The 22,615-nt window shown below is 50.4% G+C and overlaps 9 protein-coding genes across 9 annotated transcripts; 5 read left to right on the top strand and 4 right to left on the bottom strand.

Moving 5' to 3' along the window:
• Nucleotides 1–1,720: 1,720 nt before the first annotated feature.
• On the top strand, nucleotides 1,721–3,675 carry NCS54_01109800 (MFS domain-containing protein; the record flags this gene model as incomplete). Its single annotated transcript, XM_053156383.1, has 4 exons — nucleotides 1,721–2,418; nucleotides 2,466–3,112; nucleotides 3,159–3,467; nucleotides 3,518–3,675. 4 exons carry the CDS (start codon nucleotides 1,721–1,723, stop codon nucleotides 3,673–3,675), a joined length of 1,812 nt encoding a protein of 603 aa, XP_053012358.1.
• A 640-nt stretch (nucleotides 3,676–4,315) lies between these two features.
• Nucleotides 4,316–5,306, top strand: NCS54_01109700 (NAD(P)-bd-dom domain-containing protein; the record flags this gene model as incomplete). The annotated part of the gene is made up of 2 exons (XM_053156382.1): nucleotides 4,316–4,720; nucleotides 4,767–5,306. Exons 1-2 carry the CDS (start codon nucleotides 4,355–4,357, stop codon nucleotides 5,304–5,306), a joined length of 906 nt encoding a protein of 301 aa, XP_053012357.1. The 5' UTR covers nucleotides 4,316–4,354.
• Nucleotides 5,307–5,494: 188 nt separating this feature from the next.
• Nucleotides 5,495–7,125, top strand: NCS54_01109600 (Hypothetical protein; the record flags this gene model as incomplete). Its single annotated transcript, XM_053156381.1, has 4 exons — nucleotides 5,495–6,136; nucleotides 6,192–6,200; nucleotides 6,271–6,477; nucleotides 6,529–7,125. The coding sequence occupies exons 1-4, from the start codon at nucleotides 5,501–5,503 to the stop codon at nucleotides 7,123–7,125; spliced, it is 1,449 nt and encodes a 482-aa protein (XP_053012356.1). The 5' UTR covers nucleotides 5,495–5,500.
• Nucleotides 7,126–7,443: 318 nt separating this feature from the next.
• NCS54_01109500 (Hypothetical protein) lies at nucleotides 7,444–10,928 on the bottom strand (the record flags this gene model as incomplete). The annotated part of the gene is made up of 8 exons (XM_053156380.1): nucleotides 7,444–8,351; nucleotides 8,440–8,493; nucleotides 8,544–8,843; nucleotides 9,154–9,184; nucleotides 9,434–9,494; nucleotides 9,542–9,739; nucleotides 9,787–10,709; nucleotides 10,758–10,928. 8 exons carry the CDS (start codon nucleotides 10,926–10,928, stop codon nucleotides 7,444–7,446), a joined length of 2,646 nt encoding a protein of 881 aa, XP_053012355.1.
• A 404-nt stretch (nucleotides 10,929–11,332) lies between these two features.
• NCS54_01109400 (FAD-binding PCMH-type domain-containing protein) lies at nucleotides 11,333–13,244 on the top strand (the record flags this gene model as incomplete). The annotated part of the gene is made up of 6 exons (XM_053156379.1): nucleotides 11,333–11,590; nucleotides 11,676–12,502; nucleotides 12,550–12,779; nucleotides 12,826–13,037; nucleotides 13,086–13,159; nucleotides 13,208–13,244. The coding sequence occupies 6 exons, from the start codon at nucleotides 11,333–11,335 to the stop codon at nucleotides 13,242–13,244; spliced, it is 1,638 nt and encodes a 545-aa protein (XP_053012354.1).
• Nucleotides 13,245–13,669: 425 nt separating this feature from the next.
• Nucleotides 13,670–16,011, top strand: NCS54_01109300 (Zn(2)-C6 fungal-type domain-containing protein; the record flags this gene model as incomplete). Its single annotated transcript, XM_053156378.1, has 4 exons — nucleotides 13,670–14,799; nucleotides 14,855–15,282; nucleotides 15,330–15,592; nucleotides 15,640–16,011. The coding sequence occupies 4 exons, from the start codon at nucleotides 13,670–13,672 to the stop codon at nucleotides 16,009–16,011; spliced, it is 2,193 nt and encodes a 730-aa protein (XP_053012353.1).
• Nucleotides 16,012–16,053: 42 nt separating this feature from the next.
• On the bottom strand, nucleotides 16,054–17,379 carry NCS54_01109200 (Hypothetical protein; the record flags this gene model as incomplete). Its single annotated transcript, XM_053156377.1, has 1 exon — nucleotides 16,054–17,379. One exon carries the CDS (start codon nucleotides 17,377–17,379, stop codon nucleotides 16,054–16,056), a length of 1,326 nt encoding a protein of 441 aa, XP_053012352.1.
• A 545-nt stretch (nucleotides 17,380–17,924) lies between these two features.
• Nucleotides 17,925–19,313, bottom strand: NCS54_01109100 (Hypothetical protein; the record flags this gene model as incomplete). The annotated part of the gene is made up of 2 exons (XM_053156376.1): nucleotides 17,925–19,117; nucleotides 19,163–19,313. 2 exons carry the CDS (start codon nucleotides 19,311–19,313, stop codon nucleotides 17,925–17,927), a joined length of 1,344 nt encoding a protein of 447 aa, XP_053012351.1.
• Nucleotides 19,314–20,184: 871 nt separating this feature from the next.
• Nucleotides 20,185–21,926, bottom strand: NCS54_01109000 (Hypothetical protein; the record flags this gene model as incomplete). The annotated part of the gene is made up of 4 exons (XM_053156375.1): nucleotides 20,185–20,760; nucleotides 20,817–20,978; nucleotides 21,028–21,539; nucleotides 21,596–21,926. The coding sequence occupies 4 exons, from the start codon at nucleotides 21,924–21,926 to the stop codon at nucleotides 20,185–20,187; spliced, it is 1,581 nt and encodes a 526-aa protein (XP_053012350.1).
• Nucleotides 21,927–22,615: the final 689 nt, after the last annotated feature.

The raw sequence follows: 22,615 nt of genomic DNA, 5'->3' as shown, positions 1-22,615 counted from the left end.
CTCGAAGTCATACCTCGCCCCACTTAGCGCCGTAATAATGAGAGGATATAAGGGGTGCGCTTAGTTCTTTAAATAAAGAATTTCTAAATAAAACATTATATAAATTAATTTATTTTAATAATAAACATAATATCAATCCTTAATATATTATAGATAAAAATAATTATAATAATAAACGCTTTATTAAAGAAATATATAATTAGCTAATTAGCCCTAATAACCTTATAAGATATCTTAGAAAAAAGGGTTATAATAAAAAAAAAGACAATGTTTAATTACGGTTACAGAAATATCTTAACGGAACTTTGCTACATACGAGTCTTTATAGTGGCATTAATGAGGATTAGGTAGAGCTGTTGAATTGGCAATAGGCTGCGATAAGAGAAGTACTACGAACCAAAGTGGCGCGCCATGCTTTTTGGGCTAGTGGTGACTTTCTGACAAGAGCTGGCTTCACGAATTGGGTGACGCTGGTTTGAACAAAAGACAGGGTTTAGTTACTTTAAACTCATTCGAATTCGTAAAGTAGCCGAGGCATTGATAATAAATTCTACCGTTTCCAACGTCCATGCGGCACCCAGATGAAACGTTCCGTTCAACACCAAAAATCGGCTGATCCCCCATGCCATCCACTTACCCCAGAGGCCCAGACCAATCGCGAGAAATCTCCGGCGACAGATTTCCTGACACCAACTGTCTCTGCGGGATATATCGCATTTAGGCATCTGCATTTTGATACCGTGATCATCTCGTGGAGGCTCTGCGGAGTGCCCCATTTCTCGTTTGGATGATTCTCGGCCGGTCGCTTTGGGGTGGAGAAATGGGTGATATGCTTACTACAGAGTTGAGACGGGGTCTGCTTACTTACAGACGGGGTTCACTGGCGGATTGGATTCTCTCTCTCTCTCTCTCCAACTCCATGCCAAGCGAAGAGGCTCTGTCTAGCCAAGAATTGCCCAGCTTTCAGCTCCTTCTTGGCCGAACGTGCCGGGAGATATGACGGACCGAGCTTGTCGATCCTGAGCCGCAAGTGTAAAAGTACCCGCCTGTGACGCAATAGATCCTACTCCCGCCAGACTAACCAGGGAATAAACTGGGCGAGCAGAACTTCAAAGGCTTCTATTGTGGAGACCCTGTGGAGATCAAGAATTGTGCTGCCTAGAGGTCAACGTCTCGTGGTTGTTCGAGTTTTTGTAAAAAAAGGGTTTTATTGCCTCCTTTTGTGGACTGAGACGTCATTTTACAAGATGCGATTATCAGTGAACAGTCGGTCCGGTTTTGTCGGCCGAGTCAGTTCGGGGCTTCAGCTTGTAGGTTAGCCATGAGAATCCTGAAGGTAAGATGAGGCAAATGGAAAAAGATCAGCATGATTTACCTCCCCCGGCTGTCCCAGCGTCTGCACAATGAAATAACCGCATCCAACAACCTTACCCCCCCAGACTTGACTCTTGCTGTTCGCATCGGGATATCCGTCGGATAGAACGGCTCGACCTTCTCCACACAGACGTCCCCACGACACCACCTGGAATGGGCATGTGTCTGGGTTTGCTTCCATGGAAACCGGGACGTTGCTAACGTGCTGTGATGTCAATGTGGGTTTTGTCTTGTTGGTCGGAGCTGCCGTGGTGATCGCTCAGTTTGTTATAAGAGAAAGATACCCCGTAGACGTAATGCAATTCTCGTGGACAGCCTCAATGACCTCGGTCTTGTCATCATCACAATGCCAACCCATTTTTCAAATGACCCCCCGCAGGTCATCAATCAAGATGACCTGCACATTGCCAACTCACGTCTAGAAGGATCAACAGACCACAGCCCTTCCAGCGGTGATGAGCGCACCGTCCACAACGCCAGCGGCGGCGGCCTCGAGAAGATGGGCACCTACGACAAGTACGAGATCACAGAGGATGACTGTTACGAAGAGCTGGGTTACTCATTCCCCAAGTGGAAGAAGTGGTACATCCTCACCGTCATCTTTTGGGTTCAGGTCTCGATGAACTTCAACACTTCGCTGTACTCTAATGCCATTCCTGGTATTTCGGAGGAGTTTGGCGTTAGCGCTCAAGGAGCCCGCTGTGGAGCCATGATCTTTCTCGTCCTTTATGCTTTTGGCTGTGAGCTCTGGGCTCCTTGGTCGGAAGAGTTTGGTCGCTGGCCAATCATGCAGGCATCACTGTTTCTCGTCAACATCTGGCAGCTGCCCGTTGCCCTTGCGCCCAACTTTGCTTCCATCATGGTTGGCCGGGCGCTTGGCGGCTTGTCGTCTGCTGGTGGTTCTGTGACGCTGGGTATGATTGCTGACATGTGGGAGGCGGATAATCAGCAGTACGCTGTCGCGTACGTGGTGTTTTCTTCTGTTGGTGGATCAGTGCTTGGTCCTATTGTTGGTGGTTTTACGGAACAGTTTCTCGACTGGAGGTAAGTTGCAATGTCTACCTTCGCAATCACATCTAACATAGTTGTAGGTGGTCCATCTGGATCCAGCTCATCCTGGGAGGCTTCGTCCAAATCGTCCACTTCTTCACCGTCCCCGAGACCCGAAGCACCATCCTCATGAACCGCATCGCCAAGAAGCGCAGAAAGGAGACCAACGCCAACATCTGGGGTCCCGACGAGCTTGTTCCCTTCCGAGACCGCTTCTCAGCCAAGGAGATTCTCATCACCTGGACCCGCCCCTTCAAGATGTTCCTCACCGAGCCCATCGTGCTGGTACTTTCTCTACTCTCCGGCTTCTCTGATGCCCTCATCTTTATGTTTATCCAGTCTTTTGCTCTGGTTTATGCGCAGTGGGACTTTTCGACCATTGCAGTTGGTCTCTCGTTTATCCCCATTGGCATTGGATACCTGATTGCTTGGCTTGCTTTCATCCCTGCCATCTGGAAGAATGTCAAGGAGCGAAAGGAGAAGCCGCATGATGAGAGGGCTCAGTACGAGTCTCGTCTGTGGTTCTTGCTTTACACTGCTCCCTGTCTGCCAATTGGCCTGATTGGATTCGCCTGGACTATCCAGGGGCCTCCTATTCATTGGGTTGGATCTATGATTTTTGCTGCGATTGTGGGAATTGCGAACTACTCCATCTACATGGCCACCATCGACTACATGATTTGCGCTTGTGAGTATCCTCAACTTGTCGATGAAACTTGTACTAATTCTAAAAGACGGACCCTACTCTGCTTCCGCAACCGGTGGTAACGGCTGGGCTCGAGATTTCCTCGCTGGTGTCTTGACAGTCCCCGCCACGCCCTTCTTCCAAAACATTGGAAAGTCATCCGGCAAGAACCTCGAATACGCCTCGACAATCCTCTTTTGCATTTCGTTTGTTCTTGTAGTTGCCGTGTACGTCATCTACTGGAAGGGTCCAGCCCTGCGAAAGAGATCGCCGTTTGCTCAGCGGTTGGCGGATGAGCGACAGGAAGTGCAGGCTGAGGGTCGTCGTGGAAGCATCGCCTATGACAATCGACGGAGGAGTAAGTTTTTACTGAATGAAATTTGAGGAACACGGCTAACGATATTTTAGGCTCGGCTGCGTCTGCGGATGTTGAGCGTCCCGTATACCCCCGTCAGTATAGTAACTCGCATCGCTTCTTTGGTGAGAGTCGTGTTACTCCTCGCCACACGCCCCGTGGTACCCCTTCGGCCAGCCGGGCCAACAGTGTCCACAATGTCAGGAGGTAAAGGCAAAGAGAGAGTCTGTCTAGTATCACTTCTGAACTGTATATTACGCTCGTTTGCATTGTGAAAGGCGTCGGCTGGCAGCCGTGGTGTTTTGGTGCCTAAGCATAGCCACATTTTTTAGACTGCATATTGATGGAGCCTGGACGATTGTACATATATCTTTGTAAAACGTATAAATATCGTGAAATCAACAGTCGTTCTACGGTGTCCTTGAAACAGTCAACCGTGTGATTCCAAATCGTAGATTCTCCTTAAACGTAGATGAGAGTTCTTGTCTCTTGACTTAGATGTAGATGCCGAGTGCACCGGCCACTGCAAGAAAAGAATAATAAATACTTGAATTGCAGCAGCCGCTATCTCTGAAGCACCATCGGACGACTATGGGTCTAGATGGAGGTTGACGCGGAGCTACTGTGACGTCATTGGATCAGTCAACCTCCCATCACCAACCCGCCGTTGACACACACAAAACCCGCATATGGTATATGATATGACTTCAAAAGCTTTAAATAAAAGAAAGGAGTAACTGGGTATTCTCAACTGGGGAATTTTCGTTCGAGCAGCACGTGAATACCACGTGTTGGCCTCCACTTGTGGCTCTTTACGAGCGTGAATCTTGGCAACCATTCTTACTCCTTCATGCACCTCAACGCTCTGTACAACACGTTTGAACGACATAATGCAGGTTACCATTGCTCCCGCTAGCACCAAGACAGGTGCTGCAATAGTTCGGTCACTTCTCTCGTCTGAGAACCAGTCCATCAACATCAAGGCTCTCTACCGGAACGTGAAAAAGGCACCTGACGAGTTTACGTCACACGACAACTTCACGGCCGTCGAGGCGGATGTTTCGGATGCTTCGTCACTAGACTTTTCTGGATCGGATGCTGTTCTTGCCATTACTCCTCCAGTGTATGACGGTCGTGACATCGTTGCTCACGCTACAAACGTCTCCAAGAATGTCCGTGATGCTGTCGAGAAGGCTGGTACCGTGAAGAGGCTCGTGTTGCTCTCGAGCGTGGGGGCTGAGTTTTCTGAGGGAACAGTAGGTGTAAATCGTCGTCATTCACAATCTTGGCTTACCTCCACAGGGCGAACTGAAGACAAATCATACTGCCGAGCAAGTCTTTAAGGACACGAATGTTCCCGAGATCATCTTTGTTCGATGCACGTATTTCATGGAGAACTGGACAATGTCTCTAGAGACTCTCAAGGCACCACACCCCTTCTTCTACTCCACCATCACGCCCTTGGACTTTAAAGTCGGCATGGTCGCTGTCAAAGATATTGGCCAAGCTCTGGCTTCAGAACTGGTCAAGGAGTCGACCCCACCCGCTAAGCCTTACATCTTGGAGCTTCACGGACCCCAACCTTACACACCACTGGATGTCAGAGATGCATTCTCGCAAGTTCTGGACAAGGACGTTGAGGTAACGGCTGTCGAGAAGCAGGATCTGCCAGCGTTTTACGGAAAAATCTTTCCTCCTCAGATCATCAATGAGTGGGTTGAGATGGCCACGTGCTTCTTGCCTGGTGGGATAGCAGAGAAGGATGTGACTAAGCAGGGTGAAGTTGACATTGTTAGAGGCAAGACGGAGCTGATTGAGGCCATTCAAGCAGCACTGAAGTAATTGTATTGTCGAGAGTGTAAGACAGACAGACGAAATTGAGCATTTAAAAGGAATTATTTCATTGGCCAATTCCATCCTGCCCCGAGTGACGCACCCCGCCAACGATAAGCCGATAAGCATTCCTTATCGGACCTCGCATCGCGACTCGTACACCAAATTCTTGATCCTTCAAGAAACATGCACCCTCGACGACCATGATAATAACCAGGGTCGCGCGCGTCGCCCTGCGTCGCCAAGCGATAGCGACGACGATACTTGCCCGACCGATACCGGCTTATGCGCGATCGCTTTCGTTTTGGGATTTGTTCAAAACCCGAAGAGTGGCGGGGGAGGTGAAGGAGCCGACCGATGCGAAAGAGACCGAAACGAAAACGACCGAGACGGAAGCGACCGAGACACAGCTGGTGAAGAAACCGCCGTTCGATACAGTGCCCGTGGACACACCATCAAACGAGAACCAGTTGAACAAAAACGAGCGAGCCAAAGACCAGCCAGCCGAGGAAGAACCCAAGGACGAGTTCAAGGAAAAGTTCAAGGGAAGGTCCCAGAAAACACAGCCGATCGATCAACCGAAACAGAAGGAGAAGGGACCATACAACAGCCGTCATGGGCCAAAATGGATACACATCATAAACAGGCGCATACAAGCGCTGCAGGAGAGGCAACGCACCAAGAAGGACATACCCCGTTCATTATGGAGGGATATTGGGAGGGTGAATGCCTCTGTCAAGCAGAACTGGTCGCGGGTCTTTGCTTCGAGCGAGGGCTTTCTGACGCCTAAAGAAGGTGTGGCTGGATTGACGAAACAAGAGGTGGCTTGGGGTGATATGGTGAGTCTATCTGTTTTTTGTCTGTGTTGATAGAATGCTAATGCGAGAGTGGTAGGATAACATGGTGAGTGACCTGCCCTCTGCAAGGACAAGGCCGACTAACGATAAATAATAGGGTAGGTTTCCCTCGTCAGAACCATGATCTGTCTAACCATGAAACAGGCCATGTCAACAACGTCATGTACAACAAGTACGCCGAGGCTTCCCGTATCAACTGGATCCGTGGATTATCGGAATACCGCAAGGATAATACCGCAGAAGAAGTACAAGAGTACCTCCAGTTGATGACACCCCAGTCAACGGGCCTCGTTCTGCGAAGCATCAAGACTTGGTTCAAATTTGTATGTGTTCCACCTGATCAACCAAACTGGACCCTGCTTACCATTTTCAAGCCTGTCACATTCCCCGACCGTGTGAGTGTCTTTCACAAGATCACCAAGCCTCCTGAACCAGACTCGGATCACTTTATTCTCGAGGCTATCATCCTCTCCGAGTACCACTACAGAACCGCCGCCAGATTGACCGAGGAGATCGGCATCTACGACCACATAGAGGGAAAGAAGACGACCTTGAAGCCTAACCAGGTCAGGGATCTGAACCGCATCTTCAAGAGGCAGCCGCTGAACCGGGAGGCTGCGGATAAGGAAATCGACGAGTGGATGGACCGACTTACCGACCTTGAGATGAAGGTGCAGATGAAGAGTAGACGTCTTAAGGATATTCCTCTCAAGGAGACTGCGGTGGAATCTGCCATCGACGACGCCCTTAGGGCTACTGGCGAGCTTGAAGCCGAGTTCGACGCCAGCAAGGAAGACTCCAGATACGCAGAAGCCCCCGAAGATCTGGAAATCTCTAAAAAACTAGAAGCCGAGGAGGCAGAGGCTTCCAAGGACACGGTGCCAAAGTCTACTGAGGAGTCGAAAGAGTCAAGGACTCCGAATACCTCCAAGGCTGCAGAGTTTTTCAAGAAGATCTTCAAATGGTCATAAGTCCTAGCAGGTACTAAGGAATCAACGTCGGAGTCTTTCGAGGAGTCGAAACAGCTCAAGTACTTGAGCGCATTCGAGGATTCAGCAGCCTCCAAGGATGCAGAAGCCCTTAAGGACCTGGAGGCAAGGGGATGGTGTCAGAGTCTGCCGAGGAGTCCAGAGAGTCCAAGGACTCGGAAGTCTTCAAGGACTTGACGTCAGAGTCTCCTGACGAATTGAAAATGTGCAAGTATGCCCCAAAGTGTAAAATAGTGTACATATAGAGATAATGAATGATCTCAAACCATCCGCTCCCCATGTATTGGCCGTCTACCCTGTCTAGAATACAGTCCTCAAGTTCCACCCTCCAGCAACACCTCTGGCAAAGACAAAGGCTGCAAACGCCGCCGTGTACAGAACCCCCGCAAAAACTATGAGCCCCCAATACGAACCATTGTTGGCTTCCAATATGGCCCCTGCTATAGGTATCCCCGTCAAAGCGCCGAAGCTGGCGATGAAAAAAGCTGTTCCGTTCCTTTTTCCGTAGTCTTCGATCTTGCAGACCTGGCTGACGCAGACTGGCGTGAGGCTGATGGCTGCTCCGGACCAGAAGCCGAAGAGGATGGTGAAGGATGTTGTTCTGACTTCTTCGCCGTCGGCAGTTAGCCACAGTGTCAGGATAAAGGCTGCGCATATGAAAGCCGTTATACACATGGTGTTGAACGTGCCGAAACGGTCTGCCACGTACCCCGGCAAGGCGCGGCCGGGAACAGCGCCCACGTTAAGCAGGGTGTTTAGCATGTATGCATTCTGTGAATCGAACCCATAATGAAGGGCGTACGCCGAGATGTACGAGTAGGGTATAAACACGGCAAACTCGATTAGAAAGATGGCCACGGTTGTTGCCGCGTACTTCAGGTCTGACAGTGCTTTCAGGTCGATCGATGCGCCTGCCTTTTTGTTCGGTGGTAGTCGTTTGCGGAGAAGACAGCATGCCACAATCCCTGACACGGCGTTGATCAGGGCGATGACTCGGATCGCCCAAGGGAACCCGATCTTTGGGCTGAGATATAAGATGACTAGCGGGAAAGCTACTCCTCCTATACCTCCTGCGGTACATGCCAAGCCAGTGGCAAAGGCACGGCGTTTGTAGAACCAGTGTCCTACTGCTGCGAGACTAGGATTAAAGAGGAGGGAGGCAGACATGCCGCCGAGAACACCGAAGGAAAGGAGGAACTGATAGAATTCTGCAAAGGTTAGCAAGGGGAAGATGTTGTGAGGCGGTGTGTGCCTTGCCTGTTGATAAACTGACGAAAATCATCGAAGCTACCATACCGATGGAGCCAGGGATGATAACAAACTTGATGTCGTGGGCATCGATGATTGGACCTATGATAGTCAGCATTTGGAGTAGATTGTCCTGAAGTTGAGTCACCTACCGACTTGAGCACCACAGAAATACAAAAAGAAGCCATAACATCCAAAGATCCATCCTACGGTAGACTCTGGGAGGTGAGACAGCTCATTCTCCAAGACCCAGGCCTGCAGCACTGCTAGGGTGTTGAGGAGACCCATTGAGGGTATCATGGCGCACCAGGCGCCTATGACTACGAGCCATGCTCGAGTACCGCCTTCTGGGTAGTCTTGATCGTCATCGGTGATGGTGATGGAGGATGGGTCGTGGTGAGGCACTGTGACGCCCTCAGGGGGTGGGACATTGCTCTTTTGCTGTATCATGGCTTTCCTCTGATGTTAGTTTGTAATTGATGTTTGGTCTATTTTCTTATCTCTGCCAAAATTTTCGTGTATTTATTCGCAGTATACGCCTGAGGCGTATACTCGAGTGGAGGCCGTTGAGATTACAAATGCCATGACCACCAAACAAGGCATCCGAATACGACCGTCGCTTAGTAAATGAAAGAGAGCCTTCATGCTATAGTAGACTCCCTTGGCAGTGTCGGACTTGTTCAAGAGCTGTCATTAGAGGGCGCCGAGTGGTGAACTAAAAGACATGCCATCCGGAAGTCGTCGTTCCGCCCCACAACTCACCAAGACTACAGACGACTTGGGCGGATATCAGCTGGAGCACCTTAGCGAGTTTGCTTCGTGTTAATTCCACAAGTTAGCATGTATGGGTATGTACTTTATTCAAGAATCGAGGTTCTTGTCTGTCTTGAATATTCACCCATCACAGATTATATCTGAATGACTTGTTCTCCCTATCAGTCATATCCTCCAATCCATGGCTCAGTTCAGGTTGGCCGTATTGCCTGTCACGGCTACTATTTTCCCGTGCGAGCATCACGCGAAGTGCAAGAGATACACCCACACAGATGGCAAAGCAGATCATGATGCCAATAAAGCTTTCATCGTATCGGGGGGCGTATTTGCTAAGACATGTCAGCCACTGGAGAGACGGAGGCACCAGGATACTTACGCATCAAACATCAACGGTCCCACGATGTTTCCGAGAGAGTATCCGATGAATGTACCAGCGGCGTAGACGGCCTTTTTGGTGTGGCCGGCGACGTTGGATGTGCCCAGACCAATGCATTGGACCCAAGCGGACGAAAAGAAGCTGATAAGGTAGAATCCCACAATTCGCCCGGCCAGTGCGGTGTCAGGCAGTTTCCATCTGAGTAACTTAGCAAAGGACAACACATCTAGGGTCGCGCAACTTACAGCAGAGCACAGCCGAGAATTACAGGCGCACAGGCACCCGCAACCACGTACAAACGCGAGTTGGGAACCTTTTGTCCAATGTAGCCCGATCCGAGAACGCAGATAAAAGCCATGGCACCGATGGGCAAGTTGAGGAGTAGCGAGGTAAAGACGTCGAAGCCCATGTCTTTGAACACGATGGTTCCAAAGGTGGTCACTGCTCCAGAGCCTGTGCATGAGACGATGGACAGAATTATGATACCCCATAGCTGGTAGTCGAAAAGGGCTTCCTTAAACTGGTATGGCTTGAACTGTCTGTTTTCGGAGCCGGCGTTGTTTCCTCGGACACGTTCGAGTAGGAGACGACGTTCCGTTTCGGTGAAGCCCTTGGCGTCTTGGGGACTGTCCGGGAATACCCACCACAGGGCAACACCCCAGAGAAGGGTAGCGATGCCGGCGATGATGTACATGTACTGCCATGAGTTGAGAGAACCGCCTTTGATGTGGCCCAGGCCATAGTTGATGAGAGGCGAGACTAGAAGGGAGCCACCACTGAATGAGTACCACCAACTAGAGCGGGAGACTTGTTCAGCGTGGGTGTACCACAGTCCAACAACAAGCATAAATATCGGAGAGACACCAGCCTCGATGAGTCCCAGGAAGAATCGATTCACGAGGAGACCGGCGTAGGAGGTACACGCTGGGGTGCAGAGAATGACAAAAGACCAGGCGATGCAGATCCCCGTGCAGACTATCCGGCTCGGGAAACGTTGGGCAAGGAACGAGATGGGATATGTACCGACGATGTAGCCAAAGTAAAAGATCAGGGATACCCAGGAGTATTTGAGACCCGTGTTGAGGTTAAGGTCATCTCGGAGTCCAAAGATGGCGGCTTGGCTGAGGATGGCCTTGTCGTAGTATTGTAGGGCGTAGGTGAAACAAAGCTAGCAATATTAGAAAGGAGTACTGGATGGAACTAGGGGCTGTCGTACCACGGGCATTAGCCGCCAGTCAATCTTTCGTAGGAGACGTTTGTTGGTCGCCTCGTCCAGCTCGATCATGTCTCCATCGAGCGAGGATCCGATGACATGATCTCCCTCGACGGCACTGGGCTTTTCACCCAGACTAGTCGAGGGATCTTCTTTCTCGTAATGTGAAGTCATGACGAACCAGCAAAAGGTGCATAATACTGGGGAAAGATCACAGAGTCATAGGGAGAAGCGTGGGCTTTTTAAGTAAACGAATTTTTCATCTACCCCAGACCTTACCCCAGACTCCTCCCCCATCCCTGTGACCATCTAAGCGAAGCAATTCTTTCACCGGTGTACGACCCAATCATCGGACGATTGATTCACCCAGCTGAGGTCCATCCGGGACCCCGAGACCGACGTGGCTCCACTTGTATCCGATCCGGGCGGGGAATGCGGAGGCCTTTCCAGTTTGGGAATATCCGACGGATGTGCCTCGGGAGCCGAGACATTGTTATCTGGACCTTGGTTTTTGATGTGCAAGGGGATTTTCTCCTCTGGATATGTTGAGATTGCGTCAACTTGCGTCAGCCATCAAGATGAGGCCTCTGAGATTGAGTTTAGCCGCGCGAAGGCCTCAATTGGTCTCAATGAGGGGAAGATGTTCCCTTGGGACACGCTGGTCTTCCACGTCGCAGAGTAACAGCCAACACCGGCCTCTGGGCTACGCAGTGGCTGGAGCTATTGTTGGAGGCCTATTAACTGCATCTGTTGTATCCTATGGCTTCTTCCAATCATCAGCTGCAGAACCAGCTCCAAAATGGAAGGATAAGGATTTCAAGCAAACCGTGGCTCCGGTAAAATATGCTGACCATGCGACAATGATGAAGGCACGTCCGTACCAAACCAGTCGTTTAAACATGTGCTTACCATTTGTTCCAGGCGGTCGACGAGATTCGAAGTATTCTAGGCAACGACGCCGTCAGCGTTGACTCTCACGATCTCGACGAGCACGGCTACTCCGAGTGGTCCACCTCCAACACAGATGTCCGCCCAGTAGCCATCGTCCGACCCAATTCGACCGAAGAAGTCTCAAGTATCGCCAAAATCTGCACGAAATACAAGGTTCCGATGGTTCCGTACGGCGCGGGATCGAGTGTCGAAGGAAACTTTAGCTCTCCATATTCTGGCGTCTGCCTGGATCTTTCGGGCATGAACAACATTGTTGCTTTTCACCCTGAGGATATGGACGTTGTGGTACAAGCTGGAGTCAACTGGACAAACTTGAATGACGAGATTAAGCATTCGGGGCTGTTTCTACCGCTTGATCCTAGTCCGACTGCGTTGGTTGGAGGAATGATAGCGACAAACTGCAGCGGTACCAACGCGATGCGATACGGCACCATGAAGGACTACGTTGTCAACCTCACAGTGGTTCTAGCAGATGGATCTATCATCAAGACGCGACATCGTCCTCGAAAAACGTCAGCTGGGTACAACCTGACTGGTCTCTTTACAGGTTCCGAGGGAACTCTTGGTATTATTACCGAGGCGACGTTGAAGTTGGCTATCATTCCGGAGAGCTTTAGTGTTGCTATTGCTACATTTTCTACGGTCAAGGGGGCGGCCGATGCTGCTTTCAAGATGATGAGGAGGGGTGTGCCACTTGCTGCTCTTGAGTTGATGGATGATGTGCAGATGAAGGTTATTAACAAGAGTGGAGGAGCTGGAGGTAGAATGTGGGAAGAGAGGCCTACATTGTTCCTCAAGTAAGTATTGACTGTGTTGGAGTCGATTCGTTTGCTAAGAATGATAGGTTTTCTGGGTCACAAAAGGCCGTGGAGGATAACATACGGTTGGCTCAAGATATCACCAAGTCCAATGGCTGCCACGCATTCGAATCAGCCAACACGGAGGATCAGATGGAGTCTCTCTGGTCTGCGAGAAAGCAAGCTCTCTGGGCAAACCTCGCTGTTCGACCTGAAGGAACTCAGATCTGGTCGACTGATGTTGCGGTGCCTCTGTCCCGAATGGCAGAGTTGATCGGTAAGATAACTAACTAAAGGTGGGTTCAGAAGCTAATGGGCATTAGAAATCTCCAAGGAGAGAGCGAGCAAGCTGGGTTTGTACAACAGTGTCCTCGGGCACGTCGGAGATGGAAACTTTCACCAGGTGGTAATGTACAACCCAGATGTGGAGAAACAGCGAAAGGCAGTCTCGGATTGTGTCGATTCGATGATGGTGAGTGCCCTGGAGATGGAAGGCACAGTATCTGGTGAGCATGGAATCGGACTCGGGAAGAAGGTAAATATCACTCTCGGTATCTTTCTCTACTTGGCTAATGTTGTCTAGCATTGTCTGCAGAAGGAGCTTGGTCCGGCGACGATTGGGGTTATGAGAGCACTCAAGGAGACGTTGGATCCGCAGTAAGTTTGTCACATATTTCACTTTGAATCGGTACTGACATGTCTTAGTTGGCTTCTTAACCCAGGCAAGGTGTTTGACAAGTGAGGACGGCAATAGAAGGAGATTTTTATTAGATTTAGTATGTTTATGAATAGACATAAGAAAGATATCTCTTCTGAGGGTCGATTTGATGCCGTGATGTTTACGCAACCTGTCTTTTGCTACTGTGGTCGGTGGCCTCTTTTTGTGAAGTAATTAATGACAAGAAGAAAAAGCATCTTGCAGACCACAATAACTCACCATGTCATAGGCGAATATCCCTTTCAACAGGTACCGAGGTAATACGGCCTCATATCCTGCTTTACACATCCTTCATATCCCTGTCCTTTGCCAAGAGCCAATCACCGATCATCAGAGCCGAACGTGTGGGGAAATAAAACGAGCCATTGTCGGATATCTGTAGCCGAAGTCTTGAGCCGAACCGCAGCGACATCCGACGGCTCCAACCTCCACGATTCGGCTTCTCTACAATGGCGGAGCAAGATCCCAGCGGGACCTCACAGATCGGATTCCTTCCTGTCAACCAGACGAATTCACCCCCTGCGTCTAAACATAGACGAGCGTACTTGTCTTGCGAGCGCTGTAGGAAGCGCAAGTCGCGTTGTGAGCCTCTACAGGGAGAGGCGCGATGCAAGAGATGTGTCGCGGATAATCAGGTTTGTGAGTTTCGTGCGACGAGGAGCACTAAGAGAAAGGCATCTCCAACCGAGAGAGATGTGCGTCGCCTACGAGAGGATGAACCTGGACCTCAGGGCTCCGACACGGTGGAATTTCAACCTTTCGAAACGGGAAATACACCACAGACACGGCATGCGATGGATACGAATACGCTCGAGAGCCCGGCTACGACTGCTCTAGATGCAAGATCAAGACTTGTCTCCACGCACATCCACAACACTGCGGACGCGTTGGATCTTTTGACCTTTGCTGCAACGGGGAGCCAGGGCTATAACCCATCAGATACACCGGCACATGAGAGTCAGATCTCACCGGCTATGCCTTCGAGCGTTTACGGTCCGTCAGCCGAAGCGAGAAGAATAGCAAGCGCATGGTCTGGCTTTGTCCTGATTCGAAAGGGTGTCATCTCACAACAAGAAGTTATCGAGTATTTGGACTTTTTCTTTGAGAGACTCTGGCCACTAAAACCTGTTGTTCCTTCTTACTATCGCAACAGAACATCATACGTGCAGCTGGCCGTGGAGGAACCTCTGTTACTCACGTGTCTTGTCACGATTGCGTCGCGATACGTTCCCCTGTCTGGCTCGCACGGCGAGATCAGATCCGAGAGGATACACTGGCAGGTTTGGAAGTTTCTCCAGCGGTTCTTGCAGTCTGTCATGTGGGGATCGACGATTACACGGTCTCTCGGGGCTATTTCGTCCATGATCCTGCTTATTGACTGGCATGTCAAGGCTATCAACAATCCTATGGACTTTACTGAGGGTGATGGGGAAGCTATCAACTTTGTGGATGATTCCATGACGGGGTTTAGGGAACATCCTGGTGATTCACTGACGGGCCAGCGTCGCTATGGTATGACTTCTTTGATGGAGAAGTTGAATATTGTGTCTCCAGCGTACCGCAGCAACAAGATGTCGTGGTGAGAACATGACTCACACCATCTAGTTGTGCTACTGTAGCTAACTAACTTCTAGGATCCTATTGTCAAATGCAATCGCACTAGCACACGAAGGCTGCTGCTTCGAAAACGAGTCCCACACGCCATCAACGTCCTCTTCAGAGTCAGAAGCCATTCGACAAGAATGGAGCCGCCTCGTCTGCGTCTTCATCTACCTCGCGGACGAAAGCCTAGCCACTCGCCTTGGTCTCGAGCCCTTGCTCCCGGAGAAGTCGAGACAAGTCGTCAAAGATCGGTTCTCTACGACATTTGCAGATTCTTTATCTGATAGTACTCTGTGGGAGGGTTATCTTGAGCTTGCTGTTGAGGCTCGCAAGGGGAGAGAGTTTCTACACTCGCTTAAGAAAACGGGGACGACGTTGTCAAGCTTGAACTTGGTTCCTACTCTTGAGCATTTGAGAAGATCTTTGAGTCGCTGGAAGAGGCAGTATCACCACCACTACGGTAAGTGTGTTCAAAGTCTTGTCGTTAGCCTTACTAACGGTGCCAAGATTCCAATACCTTTCTGAGTGCATGCTTAGACATGGAGTTTCACTACATCACCATGTACTGCTTCGCTCCAGCTGCACAGGCTTTGCCATCATCTTCGAGAACGGTGGCTAATGCGCTGTCCGAGTTTTCTGATCAAGCGGCACAGGCGAGCTACTCCCTTTTAGCTGTCATTGTTGATGTGCTTGAGCCGGGAAAACTGATTACTTACTTGCCTGTCCGGTGTTGGCTTTTTATCGTAGCTGCGAGTCTACATCTGCTAAAGGTATACAGGTTTGGGCATGAGCAGAACCATGGCTAACGAGTTAATAGGCGACTATTGCCAAAGAGCAGCATATTCCACTCTCACATCCAAACATCCATCTCCTTCGATCCGTCATCGACGGCATCCGCCAAGGCTCCCCAGACGATTCACACATGGCCATGCGTTTCTCCAAATTTCTCGGAATTATACTCCAGGCCTCACTGCCCCCTCCTCGAAGCGCTGTACCTGAGAGAGCCCAGCAAGGTCCTGAAATAAACGGAGTAACTTCCCAGGGTGAAGGTAACATTGAAGGACCGTTTGCTTCCATGTTTGAGGATGTCGGCATCTGGGATATTCCGCTCAACATCGATGTAGTTTCTGACCCTTTTACGTGGTGGGACTCTTTTTCGGGGAGGAATGGGTTTGCTAGGTTTCCATAAGAAGTCATTCAAACAGAATGATCATTAGACAGACTATCTTGACTACTGGAAGAACCGGTTTTCTGGTCTAGGAAGACCAAGATGCTCCCTCAGTGTAGTCCCCTCATAATCCTTGCGGAACAACCCACGCTTCTGTAACTCAGGCACGAGCCTGTGCGCAACGTCTTCCAGTCCTTGAGGCAAGAAAGGGAATGTGACGGTGAATCCATCTGCTGCATCTTCATGAAGCCACTGGCCCAACTCATCCGCAACACTCTCGGGCGTGCCTACAAAGGCAAGGCCAGAATAGCCTCCATACCTCCCTGCCAGCTGTCTAACAGTAAGTCCCTCCTCTTCAGCAAGCTTTATGACTCCGGCGCGGCCTGTCTTGCTTGCGTTGGTCTCTGGGATATCTAATGGTAGAGGACCATCGGGATCGAACCCGGATGCGTCAGTGCCGAGCGCAACAGAGAGTGAGGCGATGGCGCTGTCGTAGTGCACAAGACTGTCTAGCTCAAGACGCTTCGCCTTGGCTTCCTCCACAGTATCTCCAATAATAATTAGAGCAGCTGGAAGAATCTTCAAGTGATCTGGGTTTCGTCCAGCAGCCTTGGCACGTCCCTTGATGTCGGCGTACAGCTCCTTGGCTGCCTTGATATCCCGAGGCGAGCAAAAGACAGCCTCTGCCGTTTCAGCGGCGAGTTGCTTTCCAGGCTCTGACTGTCCGGCCTGCACGATAACGGGCCATCCTTGAACCGGGCGCGCAATGTTGAGGGGACCTCTCACTTGGAGGTTATCACCCTTGTGGTTCAGAACGTGGAGCTTCTCAGGGTCAAAGAAGATGCCACTCTTGCGATCTCGGATAAAAGCATCATCGGCGAAACTGTCCCAGAGACCAGTCACGACGTCGTAGAACTCTCTGGCTCTCTTGTATCGCTCGCTGTGCTCGAGATGCTCATCGGAGCCAAAGTTCTTGGATGACTCGGGGTTGCCGGTTGTGACAATGTTCCACGCGGCACGGCCGTTGCTAAGATGATCTAAAGATGCAAAACGACGAGCAATATGATAAGGTTCGTCATATGTGGTAGATGCAGTAGCCGCGAGTCCGATCTTTTCCGTGACTACCGAGAGTGCCGAGAGAAGCGTAAAGGGCTCGAACGAAGTGACTGTGTGGCTGCGCTTGAGGGCTTCGGTTGGCATGTTAAGAACGGCAAGGTGATCGGCCATGAAGAAGGCGTCGAATTTGGCTTCTTCAAGTGTCTTGATGAAAGATTTGAGATGGGCGAGGTTGAAGTTGGCGTCTGGATAAGAGCCTGGATATCGCCAAGCTCCTGTGTGCAGGCTCACCGGCCGCATAAAGGCCGTCAGGTGCAGTTGCTTTTGACTCATTGTGAATTTTTATTGGAGATTTGAATCTTGTTTAATGACAATGTAAAGTAGACGTCACTTATGTTTTGAAGCACCTGTCCTTTATACATGCAGATAAGACGCGCGGTAGTTGAAGATGACGCTAGATACCGGGCTCGATCACGACATCGGCTTCTGCGGGGAACGAAACGGGATGCTTACATATCCTGTCCGAGATTATCAATCCGGTGTCCATTTGTAGCTATTTCCGTCCAGAGTCGGGGGAATTTTGAGTGCGTCAAGTAACTTGAAGATGGAGCAAGTTGCAATCGATGCTGGCTAACTGATAGTGACTCGGGCCTCTCCTACGGTCTTTACCTCCCCACAGAGCCACGTTTGGCATGTTTTATATCAGACGGAGATCGTTCTCGTTTGTAGTCCCTTCTGAGCCTCATTACCGTCCACCGGTGTATCGTGAGAGTGGCTCGAATCATCCTCGCTAATAAAAGTCGGCTCTTCGATAGGCGGACGTGACTTTTCACTACACCGATGTTAGAAAACTTCAAAACATCAGTTGTACTCAAGACTTACCCATGACTTCCAAAGACGATGCGAATGACCTGCGTCATAGTGACCAGACCAACAACCATAACCGCCGAGTATACATATCCCTTTGGGAAACGAGGCGCCTCAACCGTAGGATACACCAGCAGCGGGATCCATGCGTTTGTTGAAGTAGCAATCGCCGTCATTAGAATTAGAGTCAGTGCTCTTTGCTCGTTGTTGTGTCTCAGGATAGTATTCGCCCATCCGTACAGCACAGAAGACACCGCAACAGCAGAGTATCCAACGCTAAAGGCAAACCACTTTGCAGCCTCGGGAACATTCCAGATTGCGAGGATGACGAGTCCGGTAAAGTTGATGGCTGAAGCCAACGTGATAGCTGCTGGTCTTCCAATCCAGAGATCGGCGCTAAAGTTGATGAACAGCACGAAAAAGATGCCGAGACCAGGACTGATGGCTCCCAGTTGGTTGAGTCTCGTCGTGCTGTACCGGTTGAGACTCTTGATCCAGAGTAGAAACGCAGCACTGTTGGCGCTGGTGTTGAAGAAGAAGATGTCCCAGATAACCAAGAGGTAGAACTGCCAGCTTGTAAAGATACAACGGAGCAAAGTCCAGGAAAATGGTGTGCTTTGGACTTTAGAGCCTGCTCGTTCCAGTCTCTCCTTGGCGAGGGCGATTTCAGACTTTTTCATGACGAGACGATTGGGTTTGTCTGGTGTTCCGGGCCAGATAAAGTAGCCCACGAATGCCAGAGGGAGCGTGATGATTGCGTTGATGATGAACGCCCAGCGCCAACCTGGAAGACCATTGACGCCATCGAGATATTGAGTCGCAGCTCCTTGAAGAAGACTAGCAGTCATGGTACCAAGCGTAAGACCGATATAGAAGGTGCCTCCTCGTCGACCAATCTCATCACTTCGATACCAAGAGCCCAGCACAAAGTGAACACCGGGGAAGTATGAAGCCTCAAAGATGGATACCATGAAGCGATATGCCATGATCTCTGCGTAGCTATGTGCTCGATATTGCAACAGAGTAAAAATTCCCCAGCCGAGGTCAAGACTGGGGACTAGATAGTGCATGGGGACGCGGGGAAAGAGGTAGATGAAGGGAAGAAGGCCGACGACGTTGCCGACGACAAAGATTGTCTGAAACTGAACTAGCTGGTTTCCAGTGAAGCCCAGTTCTTCGGCCATGCCAGAGACGTAGGCATTGTCTGAATTGTCAGTACGGGTTCAACGCCGGGGAGGAGTTAACTCACTGATGTTTGTCTGGTCGACATATTTCACCCAATAGATAGCAAAAGCATAAGGAACAAGTAGTAGATCAAGTTTCAAAATGAGTTTTCTTTCCTCCGGAGAATCAGTCGGCGAGTACCAATGGTACCATTTCCTAACAGGTGGACTCGACATTTTTCTTGCAGCTGCAAAGAATATCGAATCTCCTGCAGAGGGAAAAGCCCCAACTTATGCTGATCATCTAGCTGATACACCTCGCTAAAGACCCTTCATCCCGCCCCCGCAAACCGGCCGAGTCATCACTATCATGACCGAGCACATCAACCATCTGTGGGGGTTAAGAGCATGCGTATCTTCTAGGATCCATGTATCCGACGAGAATTGCCGTTCTTAGAAATGGTCGGTTGGGAACTATTTGTCTGGCTGCCAATCGGTGGTCGGGGTTGATGATGCCATTTCGACCACCATTGCGTGAGCCTCAAGCGATAGCGCCGTTTCTTCAAAGTCTTGGCCACGGCACATATTATCCTGATAATGCCGTATCATCTCCGGTTAGAAGTGCCTCAAGCGGACTACAAACGAGTTTTTAGACTGGTTGATAACGCTGGATATAAAGCACCGGTTAAAACCACGCAGCAAGCTAGCAGTCACGTCATCAGCCTAACTGTGAGCTCGCTTGAACGGCAGTTTCAAACGAAAAATGCTGGTCATTTTATTATTCGCTGAATGTATATCTGGCGTATACATGAGGTCGAAAAACACCACTGGGCCCCATTACTTTTTGTACATGACACATCTCTATCTTGCAAATCTGATAAAGAAAAAAAGAAATATCAACCGTGTAACCAGGGAAACAAGCCTTGCGTCCGTTCTCGTGTGAGTTGAAACATGCATGAAAAATGTATAGAGGCTGGCCAATACCGTCCCTTAAGAATCGAAGTGTGCGGTGAGTCATCTTTCACTCATGCCATAACTGGATATCCGCGGCGTCTTGCCAGGTGACGTTAAACCAAATCTGTCTCGCTGCAGACGCGGCGCCATGTAATTACCTAGATGTCCTCTCCCAGATCATCTGCTTGCCCTTGTACAAGATGAGGCCAAGCGCCCAAACGACAATAATGACAAGGGCCTGCTGGGGCGCAAACAGAGCTCCCCTTACAATGACAAACCCGCTTACGAGAACAAACAGGATAGGGTTGAACGAGTACGTCTTGTAAGGACGGTGGAGCTTTGGCTCGCGGTAGCGGAGGATGATGGCGCCAAGAACCGTGAGGAAGAAGAAGGAAAACTCGGCGAGACCGTTCAGGGTCAGAAGGGCGCGGAAGTCGCCAAATAGGATGTACATGGTTCCAAGGAGGGCCGAGAGAATGACGGCGTTGATGGGCGCATCGGAGGTCTTGGCCTGACCATCTCGCGAACGGTTGTTTGTGTTTGAGTCGACAGTGAAGCCAACTCGACCAACGATGGTAAAGTAGTCGGGGATCCAGTCCTTCTTGGCTGCAGCAACCGTCATGCGGCTGGCGACGAATGAGTTGCCGAGGAGAGAGCCAGCAATGACCAGGCAGACGAGGATAGCCATCAAGATGCCAAAGCCACGGCCCAAGAGCAGTGTGATGGCGGTCTACACACAAAAATATCAGTCAGCTTGTTCAAGCAGATCTCAAGATTTCAACATACCACTGCCACGCTGTCAGTGGTGGAAACAACCTTCCAGGGAAGAAGGATGTAGTATCCAGCGTTGGCGAAAAAGAAGCACACAATGGCCGTGGGGATCGATGTGTTGATAGCCAGAGGCAGCTGCTTGGCAGGCTGTGAGAGCTCAGAGGTGACATAGATGGCCTAAAATTCGTCAACGTGACAACTCCATACCAGTGATCAGATAACTCACCTTGTCCCAGCCGGAATAAGCCCAGAGAGCAGCATACAGAGCAGCCGAGTAATGACCAAAAATCTCCCACTGGCTCAGCTGCGTCCAATCCGTCTCGGTGCCATCGGGGTTCAGCGTCTTGCGCCAAGAAAACCAAGACTGGCTGAACCACTCCTCTCCACCAATCTCTCGGTTGGGCTGGGCGAGATGGATGCCAATGACAGCCATGGCGGCGACAACAACGACCAGAATGCTAAAGAACTTGGTGGCGACAAAGAAGTTGTTGAGACGCGTGCTGGCCTTGGTGCTAATTGAGTTGGCCACGCTCATGCCGACGAGGACCATGATAGACAGCAGCTTGTGCTCCACGGTGCCGGAGGCATCTGTGACACCAGCAGCTGAGAAGGCGCTCTCAGCAAAGGCGATGCTAAGAATGGCGAGAGTCGCCGGCATAATAGCAACAATCCAGGTCCATGCTGCAAGGAAACCAAACACTGGACCAAAGATGTACTGAAGGTAAGGCTGAACACCACCTGACATGTCGTTAGAACCAAAACAAATCTCATCCACTAATGTGTCAGCTTCAAACCTTCTCCGGGAATGGCGGTTCCGAGCTCGGCGAAAGTCGTGGCTCCGGTCCAGGCAAGACCACCGCCGACGAGCCAGATCATGAGGGCGATGCCCGGTGACGGGACATTTGTGTCAATTGAGCCGGGCGACGTGAATACGCCGCTGCCGATGACGATGCTCACGACAATGCCAAAGGCCTCGACGGCTCCGAGATTCCGCGTGAATGACCCCTGCGCCTGCGCGTGTCGATCAGTGGGCGGGTACTCGGCGGACCCCTCGCGACTCTCATCGCGGTCCTCGGCCAGCAGAGGCTGGTGGTCTCTGATGTCGTCGACCTGGTGAGAAGGCATCTTCGCGTCACGTTGCGTCAAATGAGTGAAAGGCTTCGTTATCGCGCGAGATCAGCAAATCGTGGGAATAAGGAGGTCCGTTGGTTTGGTCTTGAGACGGCGCAAAATGCGGAAGCCAGATTGCGTGACCCCCATGGCGGCTAATCGTCGGAGCTTACGTCAGAAAACGCCACAGGGGGAAGCAAAACACTGATCTTTTTCCCAAGGTAGTCTCAAATTGAGACAAGATCAGCCACAGTTGTTGGTTGTGTTTTTCTCAATCAATCTCGCGATGGCTTCCTCTTTTTGAAGTTGGAGCTTGGCCTGCATATGTCACGGTCTTTTAATTCGCCCTTGCGACCCCCGTTCGTGGGAATGCGCCCATCACTGAAACGGTAACATTTCCCCTTTGCAATTTAAAGCCCCCCGTTGTTTGGACCCATCTGTCTCACGCTCACTCGTCGCCTTTTCGTATTCACAGTGCAGGGACTCGCTTCTGTCATTCTGCCCACTGATCCCTGGTTCTGAAACGTTTTGACGAAACTATGGCAGGCGGGTTGGATAGTCCACCAATTGACTTCTGGAACCTGAGTAAACTCCCGTCGGATGTTTTATCGGGATAGGGGAATATAAAGAAGACTATGGTGCCGGTGTAGTGGTTGGCCGATTAAGCGCCTTGAATTCACTTCCATTCTTTACCTTATTTTTAA

Source organism: Fusarium falciforme, chromosome 9 (assembly GCF_026873545.1).
Source record: "Fusarium falciforme chromosome 9, complete sequence".
Classification (NCBI taxonomy): Eukaryota; Fungi; Ascomycota; class Sordariomycetes; order Hypocreales; family Nectriaceae; genus Fusarium; species Fusarium falciforme.
This window is presented reverse-complemented; position numbering and strand designations above follow the sequence as displayed.